Raw genomic sequence first — 21,942 nt, 5'->3', positions numbered from 1 at the left:
TGTGTGCTGTTTGTTTTTGGGTCTCACTAAGTATGTCCAAGGATGGCTTTGAATTTGCAATCCTCCTGCTGAAGGCTACATTAAGAGGAGTGTGCCACCATCATGTCCAGCCTACACAGGACTCTTGATCACCTTGCTATACTAGATTTCAGAGAGGGAAGAACTCATCTGTGTCAAGGCAAAGGAGACACCAGTTATAAAACCTACAGCACTTAAATGTTTACCTACATTATTTACCTATATTGCTATTACCTATATATCCTCCAAGCAGAGAAATGCAGTCACAGCAAGATGAACCGTGAATAACTGTTTTCCACAGTGACACATCCTTTAAATACGGCACATTTGTTCACGGCTGAGAGAATATGCCATACTTACCTAACTCAATTCTGACCATAAAACTTCTTACTTGGTGTTTAAGAAAATTCGGCCTGCCAGAAACTATTAGTACAACTAAACATTTCCTATGCTGTCAGTAGATTATGCTGAGAACAAGTCAATGACTCACAGTCACATTACCAAGGAATTTTACAAATGGAAACAGAGCAGCATTTCATGCAAGGTTTTAACATAGTAAGACAAGGGAATATCATTCCATAATCAGTTAAAACATTTGACAATTTACCAACAGAAAATTTACCTCTTTGGAGGGGCTAGCGGGAGATGTGAAAATTGTCATCCAATAGGACCATACAAACATAACAAAGAACAGATGGAAAGCCACAAGGTAAACAACGGTCTTTCCTGGTAAATAAAAACAAATAATATTTCATTGAGTCTAGGTGAGAAAAATGTATTACATTAAAACAGTATGGGTCACAAAATCTAATTTAATAAAAACCTTTATTTAAATATCAAATATATAAACTTTACTATATAACATTAGGAAGATATTAAGAAATACTCAATACTTATAATTCAGAGTGAAAGGTTATAAAACAAAGTTTACTTATAAACTGTAAGTTTATAGGAAAAGGCTACATTTGGTGAGACTTGATTACATTCAGTTGCCGAGGATCTCAGCTAAAAACACCTTTGAACATCTGCCTCTACCTTCTGAGTTCTGGTGTAGTGTGTGTGTCATCATACCTAGTTGGGTGTGAATTCTTTTTTTTTTTTTGGTTCTTTTTTTCGGAGCTGGGGATCGAACCCAGGGCCTTGCGCTTCCTAGGTAAGCGCTCTACCGCTGAGCTAAATCCCCAGCCCCTAAAAATGTGTAGACCAAGCTGTCCTCGAACTCAGATCCACCTGCCTCTGCCTCTTCAGCACGTCCTACCGGCCTGCGCCACCAAGACCGGCATGAATTCTTAAAAGAAAGTTTTTTTGACAGGCTGACCTTGAACAACTCTCCTACCTCTGCTTCTACGAGGAGAGTTGAGGACAGTTAAACAGTCTTAGTGTAATACATGTGCAACCATTAACTGGCCGTTATTGTAACTTTTAAAGTTTTCCTTAAATGATAATTTTTAATAACTTTTCAATTACTTAAAAGGATCCATCACTATGAACATTAAATCAGGGGGAATTGGAAACAAAAAGTTAAAATGTTTTTACTATCACCAAAAATAATGAAGAAATCTGAATAACTCAATTCCTGTCTGGGTTAGAAAGAATGTATTCTGAAATTTACCCTCTTGTTCAACATTGGTAACAAGAAAAAGTTAACTTCTGCTCTAATCTTTCCCAAGTAGATTAGTGTCACATTTGACACATGGGACTCAAACTATTAACTCATTGATATGGTCTTAAGCCCTTTGTTGTGGTCTATAGTCTATTTGAAACAAGTATGGCTGGCTTTTTAAGAAGCAAGAACCACTGACTAGGGCTGAACCTTTTTTTTTTTTTTTTTTTTTTTTTTGGTGTGAAATGTTCCATACATAAACTCTGAGGATAAGTTTGAACTCACTTTTAAAGTCAGATTATGGGGCTGGAGAGATGGTTAAGAGCATTGACTGCTTTCCAGAGGTCCTGAGTTCAATTCCCAGCAACCACATGGTGGCTCACAACCATCTGATGTCCTCTTCTGGTGTATCTGAAGACAGCTACAGTGTACTCATATATGCATAAAATGAATAAATCTTTAAAAAAAAAATCTAAAGCCAGATTAAATGTCATTTCTTCCACAAAAGTCCTCTCCCTTCCCAGAGCTTACTTTTCACAGGTCACTCTTCTAACTCACACTTGCTTAGACTTCAATCACAGCACTTATTTCAATAAAGTCAGGTGCTTAAAAATGACAAATTAGTAAATGCAAAACACCAGTGTATCCTAACATATAACTAGGGACTTTCTAGTCACATCAGGCTTCAGCTACTGTAGCTCCACTTCCTACTGGAGAGCCTCTTAGCACATGACAAGCTTTCTTTCTAACCCTTTTGAGGGTAAACAGGGAGGCTTAGAGAATTCGCTATCTTACTCAATGTCACCTGTATGAATTCTTAAGGCCAGAATTGAAATTCACAACTGTGAAGAGCTTTCTGGCCGCTTGGCAAGAATCTGACTGTGGGCTAGGACAGGGAAGTAGGCTCAGATATCTCAGTCATCCTTAGTCTAAGGCCTTACAAACAGTGATCACAGGGCTCTGTTTATGGCCTTGCTGGTTCCTCGACTATCTGTGTCTATTGTCTTGCTTGTTCCTTAACCTAGAACTGGCTTTATTATCTGCATGTAATTAAAATGGTATAAAAGCAGACTGGAAAAAAATAAGCCAACCCGCCCCAGCCTCAGAACTGGCGGGGGTCAGGCTACCGAGTGGTCTAATTGTCGTTTTTTCTTTTCAATCTTCGCTCCTGCCCTGGAGAGCCTGTTGACTGACTGAGCTGGCTTGGTCACACAACTGCTTGATAAAAATCTAAAGTCCTTCATTTATGTCCTCACCAAAATTGTGTTTTCCTCCACTTTTCCAGTCAGCATTTAGTCAGTTCTACTTCTGTACTAGTATCTGAGTTCAAAATAAATTCCTTTATATTTCAAATACTCTTTCTTTTCACTTCCACTAATATTGTTATCCACACTAAAAACTGGGGCTTCAGTGAGCTGCATTTCTCCTGTGCTGATCATTCCTGCCAGGTCAAATCTCAGAGTCTACCCAGTGGGCTCAAAAAACACTGCTTCATTGGGTTTTTCTTTAGAAATGCATTTGGGCCTCCTCCTCTGACTTCAGTAGTATTTCACAACACCCTGTATTCACTTCTGCCTACATCAAGCCAGCATTCTTCATCTACGCACAGCTTTTTTTTTTTTTGGTTTTTTTTTCGGAGCTGGGGACCGAACCGCAAGCACTCTACCACTGAGCTAAACCCCCAACCCCTTCTACGCACAGCTTTAAGGCATACGATAACACCAAAGTCCTTTAAAGTTAATTACTTACAACTAAGACTAACATAAACAGACTCTTCAACTGTTAATTTTTTAACAAAATTAATTATGTATTACAAAATAACTTCAACGCTCACATGACTAATATGTAGTAAAATGGGTGGTTATTTCAAAATTCTACAGAGAACTTATACAGAAAGAGAGCATCAATACACAGACACTGAGAACTCCCGGGGGTGATGGTGATTTGGAGCTGATTATATTTTGACCCTCCAAGTGACAACTTTTATTCAACTATATTAAAAAGAATTCAGTGCCTTTTTCTAGTGCGATCTCAGATCGACTCTGATAAGTCTCCAACAAATTGATTAGGGTTGGAATGTTGTGTTTTAAGAACCTGAATCAACAGCATTTTCTAAACAATTTCAAAGATAAATTTGTTAGCCACATCTTGGACTGTTCTTTTAACATTTACTATTCCTTCAGGAAAGTTCTACTCTCCACACACACAAACAAAATGGTCTGCTTCCAGTGTAATAAAATTAAGTACTTAGCACAATGCCTTGGATATAATTAACAGATAAGAAGAGTAGGAGGAAATACTGGTTTTAACTAAGTCCAAATTCATACGATTTGTTTTGGTTTTTCTTTTTTGGGGAGGTGATGGAGGGCTGAGGACCATTTAGGGTCTTGGTCTTGTGTGTTTACCACTGAGCTGCCCTTCCAACAGCCCCCCACCCCACCCCCATTTTAAGAGACAGGGTTTCTCTATGTATCCCTGGCCCTGGCTTTCCTGGAACTAGCTCTGGCCTCCAATTCAGAGATCTATCTGCCTCTGTCTCCTGAGTGTTGGGACTCATTCAGGTGTGTGCCACCACTGCCTGGCACTCTTTAGTTCTTGATTTTGGGGTGACTAGGTCTTGGGTTGCCTCTAAACTTACTGTGTAGACTGGGCTGGCCTGACATTCACAAAGCTCTTAATCTTAGTCTCCCAAGTGCTGAGCTTACAAGCATGCCACCATACCCAGCTTACATGACTACTAAGAGGTAATAGTCACATAGTAAAACTGGGCTGACAAGATGGCTCAGCAGGTAAAGGCACTCACTAAATAGAATTTGGCCCACACAGGAAGGTGACAACTCTGAAAAGTTGTCCTCTGACCGATTCATGTGCATGTGTACACACACACACACACACACAACGTGAAAAAAGAAATACATAAAGTAGAATCTCTGCAGACAAATCAAAGCTCTAAGAGAAATCTAAACCTAGTTATCACAAAGTGTATATTCAAAAATCACCGGGTTGGGGATTTAGCTCAGTGGTAGAGCGCTTGCCTAGCAAGCCCAAGGCCCTGGGTTCGGTCCCCAGCTCCGAAAAAAAGGAAGAGAGAAAAAAAAAAAAAAAAAAGACATGGTAAAAACAGAAACACAAAAAAAAACCCTCAAGAATAACAACAATACAAATGAGAACTTTGAAAGAACGATGTCCAGGCTGAGTAGATTACAGTGTATGCCCAGGACTCCAGCATTTGGAGGTTGAGCGTGTTTTGGCTGTAACTTTACCATTTCAATGCAAAGGCAGGTGGATCTCAAGTTCAAGATACAAAGCAAGTCCTGGTAGGCCTGAAAGATACCATGGGCTCTGCCTTGAAATATAAAAAGCAAAATCTTCAGAAATTCTCTGTGTTTTGAGTCTATACTTTTAACAAACATAATTATGAGTTGAAGGAGGACAGGACAATTAAGACTGAATCTGTTTTTTCTACTGAAAATTAGACTTAAGAGCAACTTTAAATAATCAGGCATGACTATCTCTGGTGATAAGAATAAATACTTGGCTGGGTGGTGGTGGTGCTCATCCCAGCACTGGGGAAGCAGAGGCAGGCAGATCTGTAAGTTCCAGAACATCCAGGACTACACAGAGAAACCTTGTTTTGAAAAACCAAAAACAAAATAAATCAATGTTAATAAGTGTTAACTGTTTAGCTGTTTTAGAATCTTCTGGATTTTTGCATGTTAAAATCTATTTTTATTTTTGAAATTTTTACTTCAATGGTACTCCTAAAATTTTCATTAATGCTAGTTAGTGAAAGTCTTGAAAAAGATCTTTCCCTCTAGGTGTTATTTGACTGATCATTATAAAATCTTTGATTCACTTGATCTAATAATACTTCAAGTCTGGTTATTTAGTTAAGTATCTGTGAGTAATAATGTGCTATTTTAAACAAATATATGAACAATGGAACCACCTGTAGCATTTGGGCATTATGAAAGATCTCCCTCCCCTCAACCCAGTGAAGACTGCTATTAGAATTGAAATGGACAGAGTTTTGAGGAACACACAGGACAAAAATGCATGAATTTACACAGAGTAGAGTACTAGGAGCCTTACAAAAACATGGCTATGCTAATCATTTAAGATATTGTGTATCTGGAGAGACACCCAGAGTTCTCTCTCCTTTTAATTACTTAAGAGTTAAGATATAGATTCCCTTTTAGGAAAATGAAAACACTCTTATTCACTACTAAATAAAAAGTATATGGTTACAACTGAGAGTCTGCTTAACGTTGAGATGAAGAGTGCCTTACCTTTTTCTCCTGTTCTGGAAACAGTACCTAGAACAGAAGAAAAAATTAAAATAAACATACTTTATACATGAAGTTTATTTCAGGTTGAATATTTATCTTAATTTCATTTTCATAAAACTTTAAAAACATTCTTTTATCATTAACAATATAGCTACTTAAAATTTTTAGAGCTCTTTAAACTTCAGGTGTGTTGACAGAGCTCTTTAATGCTTTCCTTAATCTTATGACAAGAACAGGACTATTCTCTTTATTAGGACTACAGTACACCTTGCCAACCTCTTCCAGAAAACTACATTCAAAATAAATTTCTTTTGAGCCTGGAAGATGATTCAGTTGGTAAAGTACAGAGATATATGCTCTGTCCCCAGCACCGGAGTGCCAGAGCTGAGCACGTGCAGTCCTAATTCTGAGTACATAGTTACAGGCAGATCCCTGGGTGGCCAGTCAACCCAGCCTAATCAGTGGTATATGGAATAGGGTGTAGAGTGGGGTGTAGGGTAGGGTGTTGGGTGTGTGTGTGATAAGTAGACACAGTTGGACATGGTTGGACGGGAAGAAAGAACATAATATAAACAAGGGAGGACAGTTCCCAAGAGAAGACATCCAAGAGTGACTTCTAATCCACACACACACACATATACAAATTTCCTTTTAACTGATGCACAGTGACTATACCTATTTAGGGAACGAGTATAATAACTCATGTATGGATGGATCTAATAGATGGAAATTACGAAAGCCACAATTGATCAAAATGCAGAGAAGAACTAACTGTGGTGTGCTCCTCCCTAATTAATACACAACACGGCCCTACAGCTAAGGCTCAGAGCACACTTCAGACAAGGGAGAAGACTGTTAGAGCTAGAGGACCAGATAAAATAACACTCTTATAGTGAATCAGAATGCCTATCATCACTGACGATGACACACACAGATGAGTCAAAAGGATGTGAGGCAGGCAAACACAGGTTATTCAGCCTAGGAGTGTACTTCGTTTTGGTTATACACACACATTTCATAATAACTCACTTGGCAGCCTAGTCCCTTCACCTGTACATTTTATGCACACACATTCTTCTCCTAAAAGTATACCTAGCAATCACTGACCCTCCCCCAATCAGGCTAAACAAAACCCATCTTTGAACAACAGTATACATTTCCTCCCTCCTAGTTAACAACTGAGCTTAGTTTCTACTCAAATGTATTCCTAATGTATCTGAGTAAGAATAACTGAAGAGGGAGTTGGGGATTTAGCTCAGTGGTAGAGCGCTTGCCTAGGAAGCGCAAGGCCCTGGGTTCGGAAAAAGAGGCCCAGCTCCGAAAAAAAGAACCAAAACAAACAAACAAACAAACAAACAAACAAACAAAAAACTGAAGAGCCAATCTGGTCTAAACTGGTTTGAGGTGCATGCTTTGACCCCTAGGAAAATTCACTATTTGCTATATTATGCTTTTATAAGATTAGATATGCAAACAATTAAAATCTCAGATGCGTTATGGGAAAGGACATACATACAGAAAAATGATATGACCCATCACCAAAACAGAGAACATCCTCACCATATCCCATAGCAACCAAACTACTCCTGAACCCTATAAACACAAGCCCCAAGTAACTGGGTCCTTTAGTGTTCAGTCCTGGGTCTAGTGTCAGTTCTGACAGTGCACCCTCTATAACAATCTGCACCACCACTTTTATTTTTCTTTGAATAAAATGATCTTGCTACTTTTGCAAATTTGTCTGAGCCCAATTTCAAATGTTCTGGTAAGAGGTGGGAAACAACCAACCCAGATGACAAGTACCTAGGAAACAGTCACCACCAGTACATTCCCAGCCTTCTTGGTAGGAACAGACGTGAAGTCACAAAAGGGTTTTGCTACTTTAGGTATGTATTTCCATACTTTAAAAAAAAAAAAGCCTCCTTGCAGGCTGGAGAGATGGCTCAGAGGTTAGGAGCACAGGCTGCTCTTCTAAGGGTTCAGTTCCCATCATCCACATGGCAGCTCACAACCACCTGTAACTGCAGTGCCAGGGGATCAACGCCCTCCCAGCACAGCATGCATGTGGTGCACAAACATATATGCAGACAAACAGCCATGCACAGCATTATTGTTAAAGCCTCCTTGGCTTTAGTTAGTTTTATATTGACTTATGAATCAACGTGGGGAAAACAGACACCTTTATACAACTACCTTAGATCCCATGAATATGCTATCTCCATTTTAGATTTCTATCCCACCAGTGTACTTGCTAGATTCATTCCTAAACCTCTGCTTTTGATGTTATTAGAAAAACTATTACTAAAATTACAAATGAGTTTTCCTGACTTTTTATCTATCTTGCTAAACTCACATTTTAGTTCTAGTGCCTTTCTGGGGAGTCATTGGAAGTTTTTAGTAAATGATAATCTAGTATGTCAACAGGTCACATCCTTGTCTCTCAGTGATGAATTTCTACAGTTTATGTACTTTTAAATTTTATTTTGTGTATATGAGTGTTTTATTTGCATGTATGTCTATGGGCCCCATGCATGCCTCATGTCTTTGAGGTCAGGGGTCAAAATCCTCTGGAGTTGGAAGTATGGATGGTTGGCTGTACACACTCATGTGGGTACTGTGGACTGAAGAGCATCCAGTACTCTCAGTGCTGAGCCATCTCTCCAGCCTGCTATGTATGCCCTATTGTTACTGTTTGAGAAAGTCTATCTAGTCCAGGCTGGACGGTCCTGGAACTCACTGTGTAGATCAGGATGGCCTTGAACTCAAAAATCTCCTTCCTGCCTCTGCCTCCCAGGAGCTGGGATTAAAGGTCTGTACCACCACACCTGGCCTATGTATGCACTTTTTAAAAAATTTTATGGATGAGTACACTGTCACTGTCTTCAGACACACCAGAAGAGGGCATCGGATCTCATTACAGATGGTTGTGAGCCACCATGTGGTTGTTGGGAATTGAACTCAGGACCTCTGGAAGAGCAGTCAGTGCTCTTAACCGCAGAGCCATCTCTCCAGGTGGTGTATGCATCTTTTTTCCTTTTTTTTTTTTTTTTTCTTTTTTTGGAGCTGGGGACCGAACCCAGGGCCTTGCGCTTTGCAAGCGCTCTACCACTGAGCTAAATCCCCAACCCCTGGTGTATGCGTCTTTAAAGATAAAATCTCTCAAAGTCTACATTGATGTTTTTAATTAAAACTGATGCTTACAGCTTTGGTTTTCAGACGGCTTCTCCAGTGGCCTAAGCTGACGTTGAACACTCTACACAGCTGAGGATAAATACTGAATTACAAGTTTTTTTTTTTTTTTTGTTTTTTTTTCTTTTTTTCGGAGCTGGGGACCGAACCCAGGGCCTTGCGCTTGCTAGGCAAGCGCTCTACCACTGAGCTAAATCCCCAACCCGAATTACAAGTTTTATGCATGCTAGGTAAGCACTTTACAAACGATCTCAAACTGTTCCAAATTTAGCCAACAAGAACCCTACCCACTAGCCTTTACAAGGTCTTCACTTAACATTATATATATATTTTTTTAATGTATTTTGTATATAAGCTTGTGTACCAGTCAGTCAGAGAACAATTTGCAGGAATTAGGTCTCTCCTTCCATCATGTGGGTCCCAGGGATTGAACTCAGACCAGCAGGTTAGGAGCAAAGGGTCTTCACCTGCTGAACCATCACCAGCCTAATACTTTTTTATTCTCCCTGACTGCCCAGCATTTGGGAGGCAGAGGTAGATCTCTATGAGTTCAAGGCCAGCTTACTCTACATAGCTGAGTTCCAAGATAACCGGGACTATGTTGAAACCCTGTTTCAAATACACACAAACACACACACGCACACACACACACACACACACACACACAAAACCAAAAAGCAACCATACAAAATTAAGTTTTAAATCGTGTGTATGCATGTGTTTGTATGCGTGTGTATGAAGAAGGCCTGCAGAGCCCAGAAGATGGCACCAGTTCCTCTGGAGTAGTTACAGGCACCAGAGAGCTGCCAGACTTGATGCTAGGAACTAAACTCAAGTCCTCTGTAAGAGCAGTGTGAACTCTTAACCAGTGAGCCATTTCTATAGTCCATGATTTTTAGATGTATTTTTTTTTCTTTTTTCTTTTTTTTTCGGAGCTGGGGACTGAACCCAGGGCCCCACTACCACTGAGCTAAATCCTCAACCCTAGATGTATTTTATGCAACATTAAGTGCTTGCCTGCACCACACTCATGCCTTATTCCTGAGGAGGCCAGAAGGCATTGGATCCCCTAGAACTAGAGTTATAGATGGTTTTAAACCACTGTGGGTTACAGAAAATGTACCTAGGTCCTCTGCAAGAACAGCAAGTGTTCTTCAGTGCTGTGCGGACCACCTCTCCTTTGTTTTGTTTGACCTAGCATTTCTATTTGTTTTCTACATTGAGATTCTAGATTCTGAAGTACACAAAGCATGATAAAGAGAATGCCTTACAATGTTCATCCAAGACTCTTAAGATAACAAGACCAGTAATACTGCCACTGAGAACAAGATTAAACCTTTCCTGGTTGCTGCCCAGTGCAAGGTTGGCTGATTCAAGATTCAGCTTCATAAAAAACCCATGACTGTGGCTGCTGAAAGTATTAATGGTTGTTAATACAAGTTAATTTAAAAGTTATCAAAAGTCTAATGAGATAAATTGTTCATTAGCTAAAAGTGCTTGCTGCTAAGCCTGACTGAGTTCAATCACTGGGTCCAACATGGTAAAAGAAGGCAAACAGCCCCTTCCATCACCACCCACACACAAATACATAAGATAAATTATTCCTGCCTACAAAATTCTAGCTAATATAGACAAAATGAGGGCATTATGAAATTTTTTTTTTTAAACTACTGTCATTTTCAAGCAAGAGTCTTCAAAGGTTCTAAAGGAGTCCATTTGATGAAAGGACCAAGGAACAGATGATTTCATCTCAAAGTGTTTCCATGTAAAATACATGTCTTAGGTCAGGCTCTGTGGAATCAAATGTTGTGCTAGCTATTTTTTATTTTATTTTGTCAATTTAAGATTAATATGAGAAGAGGGAGCTACAGTTAAGAAGCTGTCTCTGGAAGGCTGGTCTGTAAGTCTTTTCTTAAGTAGCAATTCATGAAGGAGCTTAGCAAGGCAATGAAAGATGAAAGTGTTCCTCCTCCTTGGCCTCTGCTTCAGCTGCTGCCCTGACTTCTTTCTGTAAACTGCTTTTGGTTCTGGTGTTTATTTCATCACAGCATTAGAAACCCTTACTAAGGCAGAAAGCAGCGGCTGAGACAGCTAGAGGAGCTGCCTGTTTTCTAGGGGAAACACAACAGGACAGAAGGGTGAAGTAAAGCAGAACAGAGCCAGGTTCCTGCAATGACAAAGCAGGGAGCTCTGCAGGGAGCAGCCCAGCTCCAGCTCTCTGGTACTGCAAGCAGGCTGCGCCCGCCCGCCCGCCCGCCTGGAAGGGTGTGACCTTGGTGAGGCATCACCAAGCTTGGCTGCAGCCTGCTGACTGTACTTGCCACAGCTGAGCAGCAAGTCCTTCCTCGAAGGCAAATCTGCATGGTGGAACTGAGTCTACCACAACCCCCAACAACAAGGAAACCTGCACCTTTGACAGATGAAAAGCCTGGCACACATCATCTCAAGCAGTGACCAAAGTTAAAAAGTGACAGCTTCCCTTCTGCTGCACTCCTGCTCCAGGCTGCTCTAGCCAATCATGAGGAAACTTCAGATAAACCCAACTGAAGGACATCCTACTCAGCATGCCTGTGATTTGAAAAATGTCACCGTTACACCACTTCAGATTAAGGCACTAGAGGACAGTTATAATTTGTGATCCCACTCCCCACTTTTTTATTTGCAGTTTTGTGGCTCAAAACAAGGGTCTTGCAAATCCTCACAACCAACTCTGTTTTATGAGATGGGAACTCACTATGTAGTAAAGACTGACCTTGCACTCACCACGAACTCACAACTCAAAGGGCTCTTGAGTCACTACACAGAAGCTGGCCTTGAAATCACAATCCTGTCTCCCTGAGTGCTGAGATTGAAGGCATGGACTACTATGGCTACTATACCCATCTTAAAGTGTAACCCTAACTGGATGGTGGAGCAGGGGGAAGAAGAAAGTTATGCTGTTTGCAGAAAAAGGGACTCAAGTGGATAATCACATTATGCAAACTAAGCCAACACAGAATGACAAATGTTCTCTCTCATTTAAGGTTCAAACATAACAGCAGAAATAAACAGGGACAAAGAATAATGAGAATTGTGACATTAGGAGAAGATGCTCAAATACGATATTGTGTGTGTGTGTGTGTGTGTTACACACACACACACGTACGTACGTACAAAAGCTTGGGAAAAAATATCTTAATAGTTACAGTGAAGGGACCTGGCACCCACAGCTTACTCTCAAACACTAGGAGACAATGACTGAAGAAAGCAGTAAGGGAGAAATGACAGCATGCAGGAATTCTGGGTGAGGTTTCAGGAAATTTTTCCCATCATTCTTCCCTAGTGAAAGTGCAAGGCCAGGCTTTAGCTCACTGAGCAGTGCTTGCAACGCAGGCACTAAGCCTAGCTTCCACCCAGCACCTCAGAAGACAAGACAGATAATCGAGGTAAACGCATAAAGGAATCGCAATTTTACCCATGTGTCCTCCAATCCTGGACAGTGAGTGAGGCACAGTCTGGTTCTCTCTTCTGGTCTCTTACCAGTTCTCCCATCTTCCCATGATCTGAGGCACCTTTACCATATTCTAGGTTTTTATAAGTATTATATATTTCTAAACCCCACACTCTGTTCCACTGCCAATTCACTTCCCCACTAACTAGAGTACATAATTTTTAAATACACTTCCCCGCTAACTAGAATACACAATTTTTAAATACACTTCCCCGCTAACTAGAATACACAATTTTTAAATACACTTCCCCGCTAACTAGAATACACAATTTTTAAAAGTATACTGTTTTGGAGCAGTTTTAGGTGCCCAACAAACATAAGAGAAAGCAAAGCTGTCACGTGCCCCTCATCGCCAACTACAGACGCAGGTTTGGAATCTGCCGCAGAGCAGGGTGCTTTAGTGCACAACCTTGATCATTCCACTGCTCAGGATGGAGAGACACGAGGCTCTCTGAGAGCTGACAGCCAGGTTGGTCTACAAAGTAAGTTCCAGGGTAGGCAGGCTATGCAGTAAGAACCCATCTCTGTCTTTCTTGAGGCTGTGTTAAGAGTAGAAACTCCCAACTGTAGAAATGGAACCTTGGCCTGGGTGGAAACCTAACATTCAGGCTGAGCTGGTTCAGTCACTGGCTAAGGGCACACCCCACTCACTTTAAGTCGTGTTAACAAAAGAGAAGAATCAGTTCTTTAATGAGATACTGGATATTTCTTTCCCAGAATCCCTGACCCTGATATAGAAACTTATGGGTGGCAGGTGGATTCTTAAGTCTGCCAACCTTTTTAATTTCTCTAGAAAATTGGAACCTTTCTTCTTTCCACCTTTTTTCCTAAGCCTGCTTTCCTTAAGTTCGGGCTTTTGTCTCAACATTTATGGCTTCCTGGTCCTTTCTCACAGCCATGTTGTCTGTCCTCCGTTTGCCTCCTCCAGGCAGCTGCTGAGATTTACAGCCTGCCTGCCTTGTAGTTTCTCTTTTAAACATTAATAAACCTTGTCTTTGTGTTTTATTTGAGTCCATTCTTGAATTCTGAATGATGAGGCTAAGAACTCCAAGGGGACCCCAGTTTTCTCTGTATCACTGTCCAAAAAAAATGTCTGGTGAGGAAACAGAGGCCTTGGTTGAGAGGTCCTACCCAGCGGTCTTGAGCCTTCTCCTAGTCCTAGTTTGCTCTGTTTATTTTTCCCTACTCTAGGCTCTAGAAATACTGCACTAACCTAGTGCTCAGGTGAGAAACACAACCGTCAGACACATACATGCTGCTAGCAGAGTCTGAGACACTGCAGTAAAAGTCTGGACAAGGGAGCTGTTATGTGCAGAGGAGTCAGAAGGGCCCCTCCGTGGGTGCCTGAGCAGCACACAGAGACCTGTCACAGGGTGGAGGGGTGGCACTACTGCAGGAATAAACCTGAGAATAAACCTCAGGTGCCTGTGCCTGGGCTGACAAGTAGACTATTTACTTGAAGCATAAAAAACAAAGTCAGGGCAGTAGGCCATACAGAGAGCTAAGCTCACTGAGCCAACTGGAAAACTGGAAAACTACTGGAGACTGTGAAGCAGAGGTTTAATAAGCCTGATTTTGACTTTAAAAGATGCAATCTAGCTACCGGGAGGCTAGCAAAGGAATTGTGTAAGGGCAAGCTATGAAAGACTCCTACACATCTGTGATGTTAGCCCCTTAATGAGGGAGAGGCAGATGGAGCTCTTGTGAATGCAAGACCTCATGGTCTATATAAAGACTTCTAAACTATCCAGAGCTAAATAGTGCGAGCCTGTCTCAAAACAAAAACAACAAAAAGTTATGTGTATATGATACTGAGTGTGCTCACTGTCTTACCTAAGGTTTCTGTAGCTGTGCCGAAACACCATGACCAAAGTACCTTTGGGAGGGAGGGGCTTAACTGGCATACATTTCTACATCACAGTCCATCACTGAAGAAAGTCAGGACTAAACTCAAACAGGGCATGTGCTGATAACACATGCCAAGAAGGAGTGCTGCTCACTGGCTTGCTCCTCATAGCTTGCTCAGCCTGCTTTCTTATAGAACCCAGGGCCACCAATCCAGTCATTTTTGTATTTATTCATTTTATGTATATAAGTACACTGTAGCTGTCTTCAGACACACCAGAAGAGGGCATCAGATCCCATTACAGATGGTTGTGAGCCACCATGTGGTTGCTGGGAATTGAACTCAGGACCTCTGGAAGAGCAGTCAGTGCTCTTAACCACTGAGCCATCTCTCCAGCCCACCAATAGTTCTTAAATACTTATAGGAAACGTATCAGTTATTCCTTGAAAAATCAAAATACAGACTGAGCTTGCAGACACAGTCAACAATCTCAGCACTCAGGAGGAAGCAGGGAGGCTATAGTGAGTTTGAGGCCACCTTGGACTACAAAATCAGACCCTTGTATCAAAATACATGTTTAAAAAGGCCAACCACTACAAAATTCCTTTTTGTTTTAAAATATTAATTTTCAAGATCTGGTTCTCTACCTTACAGAAATCTATCCTGAAATGTAGTCACTATTATTCTTAACCTCTTTATTTCAATATGTAAAAATCGGTGGTCCTCCTCTGACCAGGAACACGTAAATCTACATTGCTTCCAGGAAGAGCCTGAAATGTTAACCATATTTAAACTGCACATGATGATGATGTGGGGCTCCTTCTCTTAGACAGCACATATAACTCTGACACTACCAGCAGTTTAATAACAAAATTGGCACATTGTTGCAATATAATACTAAAAAAAAGATCTAGATGAGAAAAACTATGAAAATTGAGTGAAAAGTGTTCCTATACTTTAAAAAAAGAGAAAGAGGAGGAGGAGGAGGAGGAAGAGGAGGAGGTGGAGAAAATACTTTAAAAAACAAAAACACTGAACTGGCCCACACCTTTAATGCCAGCACTCAGGAGGCAGAGGCAGACCGATCTCTGAGTTTCAGGCCGGCCTGGACTACATAGTGAGCCTGAGTCAAAAGGTAACAAAATTAAACCAAACCCAGGTCCTCTACAAGAACAGCAAGAGCTCTTAACTACTCCTGGGCCATCTTCCAAGCGCTGTGATAGTTATCTTACCCCATTATAAATGTGGAGATGCTGTGAGAGACACAGATAGAAGTTCAGAAAGTAAAGTCCCTCTTCCTAGATCTCTACTTGAAGTTCGCTCCCTCCTTGGAGAAAGCACACAGCTCTTCTAAAGGTTTCCTTAGAAGTAAAATAGAAGAGCTGCATTATATCATCTCTAAAATCTCAACTTCTAAATTCTATAACCTACTTGCTCAAGAACATATACATGTCTACTCCTACAGCTTAAAATGACTGACAAGTGCTCTGATGAATGCTGGAAATCTGAAAAAAGAGCCATATTAGCTAGGGATGCCCTTGGTGGTAGAACGCCTACCTAGCACACAAGGTTTTGGGTTTGAACTCCAGCAGGCAAGGAAGCAAACAAATCATGTCTAATTAGTATTCTCAAATATTAGCTTTGGAAAGGAAAAAATTAAAGGGGAATTCCAATCTAAAACTAAAACCAAATATTCCTGGTTCTTCTCTATCACTATCTGAAAGAATCGCTTAGTTGAATCACTTCCTAGTCAATTTTGTGCTCAGTAAGGTCCTTGCACATGGCTCAGTCTCACTTCCTACATCTGCACACAGCCTCCTGTTTTGGGACACTGAGAAAGACGGGGGTAAAGGAAACACTCCCTCTGTGCCCATGAGCACCCAACAGTTCTCTATTCATATTCTTTTCCGTTTATTTGTAGACACACAGTGGATCAAGGGGCTTACTGCCAAGCCTGATGACCTGAGTTCAACCACTCCCAACACAGAGTAGAAACCAAGAACCAACTGCCAGAAGTCTGATTTCACAGACACACACACACAAACACATAGGAAATGTAAAAATGAAAGAGACTGATACAATAAAAATGGACTGGACTTCTTATTTCACTGTGGGTTATTTTTTAATAAAAACTATTTTCAAGGTAAGCTGTGCAATCTGAACATAATTCACATATTCACTGTTCCTTCAGGAACTTTAATTTCAAAACTATAAGGGGAAAGGGGTTAGGGGAGGGCATGCCCTTGATCCCAACAGAGGATCTTTGGGATCAGAGGACTTTGAGTTCAAAGTCAGCTTGGTCTACAAAGCAAGTTCCAGGACATCCAGGGATACACTGAGAGACCCTGTCTCAAAATTAAAACAATAAGAACGAACATTTAAACAAAGTCAATTCTTTTTTTTTTTAATTTTTTTTAAATTTTATGTATATGAGTACACTATAGCTGCCCTCAAACATACCAGAAGAGGGTATCAGATCCCATTACAGTGAGCCACCATGTGGTTGCTGGGAATTGAACTCAGGACCTCTGAAGAGCAATCCTTACCATCTCTCCAGCCCAACAGAGACAATTCTAATCTAACAATTTTAGCAAACATTTTGGTATTCAAAAAGAGGAGTCTAAATCATTACATACAACAAATTTACTATTTGGAAAGGTATTCCATAATTAATTTACTCAGAGCCTAGCTGTAGAGATAACTGTTCTAAAAAATAGTTGTGTTTGGGTCCACTGACAGGGCTCAGCAGGTAAAGCAACTGGCATGCAGACTACCTCATAGCTGTGGTAGAACGAACCTGACTCCACCAAGCTGACCTCTGACCTCCGCAAGTGAGGCTTGGCCTGTGTACATCCTCGTCCACGCACGGGCACCTTTGTGTTGCTGTTTTTGAGATACAGCTCTGTGTGTCACTGTGTATACCAGGCCTGCCTCTGCCTCTGCCTGTCTCCCTCGTGCTGGGATTAAAGACCCAGCAGTTTTATTCTGAGACAGGGCTTCACTATGAAGTCCACGCTAGTCTGGACCTCAGCTTCCCAATAGTAAGATGGCAGGTGTACGCTGTGTCTTCTAAATCAAATGTTCTAAGCAGCAAAGCAATTTCCTAACGAGGCTGTCATTTAAAAACCTGCCAGAAACTGGAGCTACTTCAGGGCCTTCTATGTACAGAACTTGAGTTTTAACCAAGTACCTGATTCAGAGTTGGCCAAGTCCAGAGCCACCATCAAGGTCTAGACACTACCATTTTTGAGTGATCATTGTTTTTCATCTTGTATTTACCTCATATGTTTTTCCCCAAAGAATATCTGTCCTTCAGACAACTGAGGACTGTGTCTGAAAATTAAAACCACATCATTTTTGGGAAACCAAGGGGCTGCTTTTTCCTAGGGCTTTATTTGATAATGCTGATGGGAGACAAACAGTAAAAGGCCAGTCATATAAAACACACACTCAAAGCTTACAGGCAATTATTTGGTGTCACCCACACAGTAATGGCCTAGGGTGTTTTGATGACAAGGAGTTTCCTTCCACCTTAAAGACATCGTATCTGAACCAATAGGCTAAGTCATTTAAGTATAATGCGATTCTATTCCTTTATTCCTGGAAATCAGGTAAGAACTATATGGTAAAAAATTAAATAAGAGGTAGAGCAAAAGTAAAAATAAACCAAAGCCCTAAAACTAAAGGTATAAACAATACAAACCTACGAAATAAACAGCCAAAAAAAAAAAAAATTGAGCTTGCATCTCTCATTCAATTCCTTGTATCTCAAAACATTGGTGTAAGTCCAGCATTGAGACCCCCAGATTAATATTAAAAAGGGTCAAACACTGCCCAAACCAGAGGCTGGCGCTTCGTGTCCCCTCACTGCAGACCTCGGAGACACACCTCCCTCCCAGGCCCCGGAGGCTGCTCTTCAGCTTACGCGCTTCTTCTCGCGCAGTTTGAGATCAACAATCTGGGAGAAAAAGATTTCTTTGTGCGTGTGTGTATGTTTAAGCCAAATTGACCTCACAAACCGTCTCTGAAGGGGGATTTCTCTAGTTCAAAAGGAAGGGCCTTTGTGAGCATTCCGTCACAGAAGGGTGGGAGCCCCAAGGCGACGGCAGCTACCCGGAAGCTCGGAACGTGGGCGGCGCGCAGGCCCGAACTCGGGACCCCACGAGCAGCGAGTCGCTGGCCGGAACCCTCGCACAGGGGCCCCACCGCCGGGAACCGCGGGCCGGAACCCTAGGACGTGGAGCCCACCGGCTGGGGAAGCGCAGGCCGCTCCGCGGGATAAGAACGCAACGCCCTGGCCTCGGCCTGCCTCCCGCGACCCGGCCCGCCGCCCGCGCCTCCTGTACTCACTCACGCACAGCTCCACCACGTACGCGTAGTAGGACCAGACGACCACAAAGGTGATGAAGAGCACCGGAACCCAGCCCACTACGCGTTGGCAGCAGCGCCAGAGTGTCCAGGGCGCCATGTTCTTCTGCTGATTGCCTAGTCCAGCAGCCCACGGTTCTGCAGGGCCCCAAGACCCCTGCGGCTCTGTCACCACCTCCCCCGCCCCCGAGGCGCGGCTGCCGCGAGCTGAGGCGAAGGGCGACGCCGCAACTCCGCCTCTCCGGGCGCCCGGCCCGGGTCCGTCCCCGCCCAGCATCCCGCCGCTCCGCCCCTAGCCCCGCGCCTGGCAGTCCCCGTAGTGGGTGGGGCTACCGGACCGAATGAGGCGGGGCCTGAGATTGGGGCGGGGCTTCTTCTCAGGGCCGCCCACGGGATGGGGCGGGGTCTGAATGGAAAGAGAGGAGAGTGCTAAGGGTATGTAGGAGGCTGTCCAGGACTGGGTGGTGAGAGGGATGGGGATGCTCAAGGGGAAAGGAATGAATCATTAGCCGCCCTGTGTACCTTGAGTGACTCTGTATAAAACTCTTTCCCTAGATTCTTCAGTACCCATACCAGTCGGGCTCCATATTACATAAGGCCATACTTCACTCTAGCGTGCAAGCAAGAAAAGTATTAGATATATTAAAATATAAGACTCCTGTGATTCTGATGTGTCTCCAATGAAGAATCCCTGAGATAATCTGGTCCTCTTATCTCTCTTTCCCCCATGTTTTGTTTGAACTGGAAGGCGCCTGAGATTTAAGATGGAAGCCATATACAACTGGTCAATTTGATTCGGAGTTCATATTTAAGGTTACACTGTGAAAGCAGAATATAGAAACAGCCCTTTCCTGGCGCGGGATTTTCAAGAATTTATTTACAGCTGGAAATGGCTAAGTAATGACTGCAATCTTAGAATCTAGAAGCCTCGCGTGAAGCATTATAATGTACAATCATTAGAAATAATTTCAGACGTTCTTTTAAAACGCAGTACGTTCGCTTATTTAATCTCTGTGTGTGGATGCACACGAACCACTGCTCATGAGCGTGTGTGTCATAGGGGTTGTCTGAGAGGGTGGTTTGTGTTGGGTTGGGTTGGGTTGGGTTTTGGTACTGGGCATAGTGGCACATGTTTTAATCCCAGCACACTCAGGAGGAAGAGGGAGGTGGATCTCTGTGAGTTTGAGGCCAGCTAAAACAAGACTATTTATTAAAGTCTCCAGGAAGAATGTAACTGCTATTATAGTATGATAAAAACTTAGTAAAATGAGTATTAATAGTTAGTCACCATATACTACTGTTAAATTACAGTAACATGCATAAAATATTCTGGCTTCAATTTTTTGACTACATATTAGTGGCAAAGTTGACACAATTCTGGGACACTAAGGTGGGTAAAATGCAGCTATTTTCCCAGAAAAGATACAACATGGAATCTGGAGGCTAGGGGTGGATCCCAATGGAGATCACATGAAGCACAGGTGCAGCCATAGGTTCAGTCCCCAGTGAGATATAGGTGGCTAGGTGGTTATGACAGAATTAGGACTGACAGAAAAACTAGTATTAAGAATGCCTTCTCTTGGTCTGGAGAGGTGGCTCGGTGGTTAAGAGCACTGACTGCTGTTCCAGAGGTCCTGAGTTCAATTTCCAGCAACCACCTGGTGGCTCACAACCATCTGTAATGGGATCCGATGCCCTCTTCTGGTGTGTCTGAAGATGGCTAAATAAATCTTTTAAAAAATAATAAATTTTGAGAGGATAAAAAATATCTCGACAGATGGTGGTGAACCTCTTTAATCCCAGCACTTGGGAGGCAGAGGCAGGTGATCTCTGAGTTCAAGGCCAGCCTGGCCTACAGAGTGAGTGCTAGGACAACCAGGGCTTCCCAGAAAAACAAAGTCTCAAAAACAAAGTAATACAACCAAATGCTGTCTGTGGGCTTGGATTAGCAGGTAGGAAATGAAGCCCCTTTCCTCTTGCCATCTTTGTATATATATATATAGATAAGACTATTTATAAAGACTATAAAATTATTTATATAGTTTTATAACTATTCTAAAATTTACACCCTTCATCACCTCTATGTAAAACACGCGGTTTCTCTTGTGTCACGTTCACTCATAACTTCTGAGTCTTTCACAGTTCCAGGGATTGACCTAACTGGATCACTAAGGGAACAAAGAAAGGACATAAACAGAAGAGCTAAGGTTGGATGGTCTGGGCTCTCTGATGGATCCTGTGTCTTGATTAATGTTCTACTGTTGTGAAAAGACACCATGACCTCAGCAAATTTCAGCAAGAAAAGCAGTTAATTGTGGCTGTCTTACAGTTCAGAGGTTTAGTCCATTATCAGCATGTCAGGGAACAAGGTGGCACCCAGGCAGACAGGGGGCTGGAGAAGGAGCTGAGAGCTCTATATCTGTATCAGCAGACAGCAGGAATGGAGAAAGCCACTGGGCCTGGCTTGCGCTGTTGAAACCTGTAAGTCTTCCCCCAAAGAGACACACTTCCTCCAACAAGGCCACACACATTTCAAGGCCACACCTCCTAATCCCTCTCAAGAGCAAGCATCAGATATATGAACCTATGAGGGCTGTTCTTATTCAAGCCATCACACCCTGGGACTCTATGTGGTGGAACAGAGAGGCAGCTTATGGCGTATAGGTGAAGAGAGGGCTATTGTGTACAGCTGAACAAAGGCAGGTTTAACTACTCTCTATAGAGGTGTAGTCGTCAGGTCATTAACATCCTAGGAGACTGGGAAAAACTACAGTGGACATTTTTTAGTCACAAAATTTTCATTCTAACCAGAGGAAGCTTTGCCATGCCTCTGAGCCTCACTCATGGAAGGGTCTGCCAGCCTCATGGGGCTGAACCATTGGTCTTTGACATGACTGCACCCATGTCAACAACATACAATTCCTCAGGATTTAATTTACATATAATACTAGTTACAAAGGCATAACAGATCACAGCCAGGACAGTGGGTCTCAACCTTCCTAACACTGTGACCTTTTAATACAGTTCCTCATGTTGTGGGGACTCCCAAACATAGAATTATTTCCATTGCTAGTTCATAACTGAAATTTTCTTGGTATTATGAATCATAATGTAAATATTTTTGGAGATAAAGGTTTGC

At 42.1% G+C, this 21,942-nt stretch overlaps 1 protein-coding gene across 4 annotated transcripts in view; it reads right to left on the bottom strand.

The window, feature by feature from the left end:
• Zdhhc20 (zinc finger DHHC-type palmitoyltransferase 20) overlaps positions 1 to 19,063 on the bottom strand; it is a 57,364-nt gene extending 38,301 nt beyond the window's left edge. The window contains exons 1-3 of one of the 4 annotated variants that reach the window (XM_032918328.1): positions 18,786 to 19,063; positions 5,911 to 5,937; positions 641 to 744 (exon numbers count right to left, since the gene is read on the bottom strand). In XM_032918328.1, the coding sequence (XP_032774219.1) occupies positions 641 to 744; positions 5,911 to 5,937; positions 18,786 to 18,903 (249 nt within the window). In that variant the 5' untranslated portion in view covers positions 18,904 to 19,063. The remainder of the gene's footprint in view (positions 1 to 640; positions 745 to 5,910; positions 5,938 to 18,785) is intronic. The other 3 variants (XM_032918330.1, XM_032918326.1, XM_032918327.1) reach the window with 3 other exon arrangements.
• Between the last annotated feature and the right edge of the window lie 2,879 nt (positions 19,064 to 21,942).

The sequence above is a fragment of the Rattus rattus genome, chromosome 12, assembly GCF_011064425.1.
Source record: "Rattus rattus isolate New Zealand chromosome 12, Rrattus_CSIRO_v1, whole genome shotgun sequence".
Lineage (NCBI taxonomy): Eukaryota > Metazoa > Chordata > Mammalia > Rodentia > Muridae > Rattus > Rattus rattus.
The sequence above is the reverse complement of the archived record's forward strand: the minus strand, read 5'-3'. Positions and strand labels throughout refer to the sequence as shown.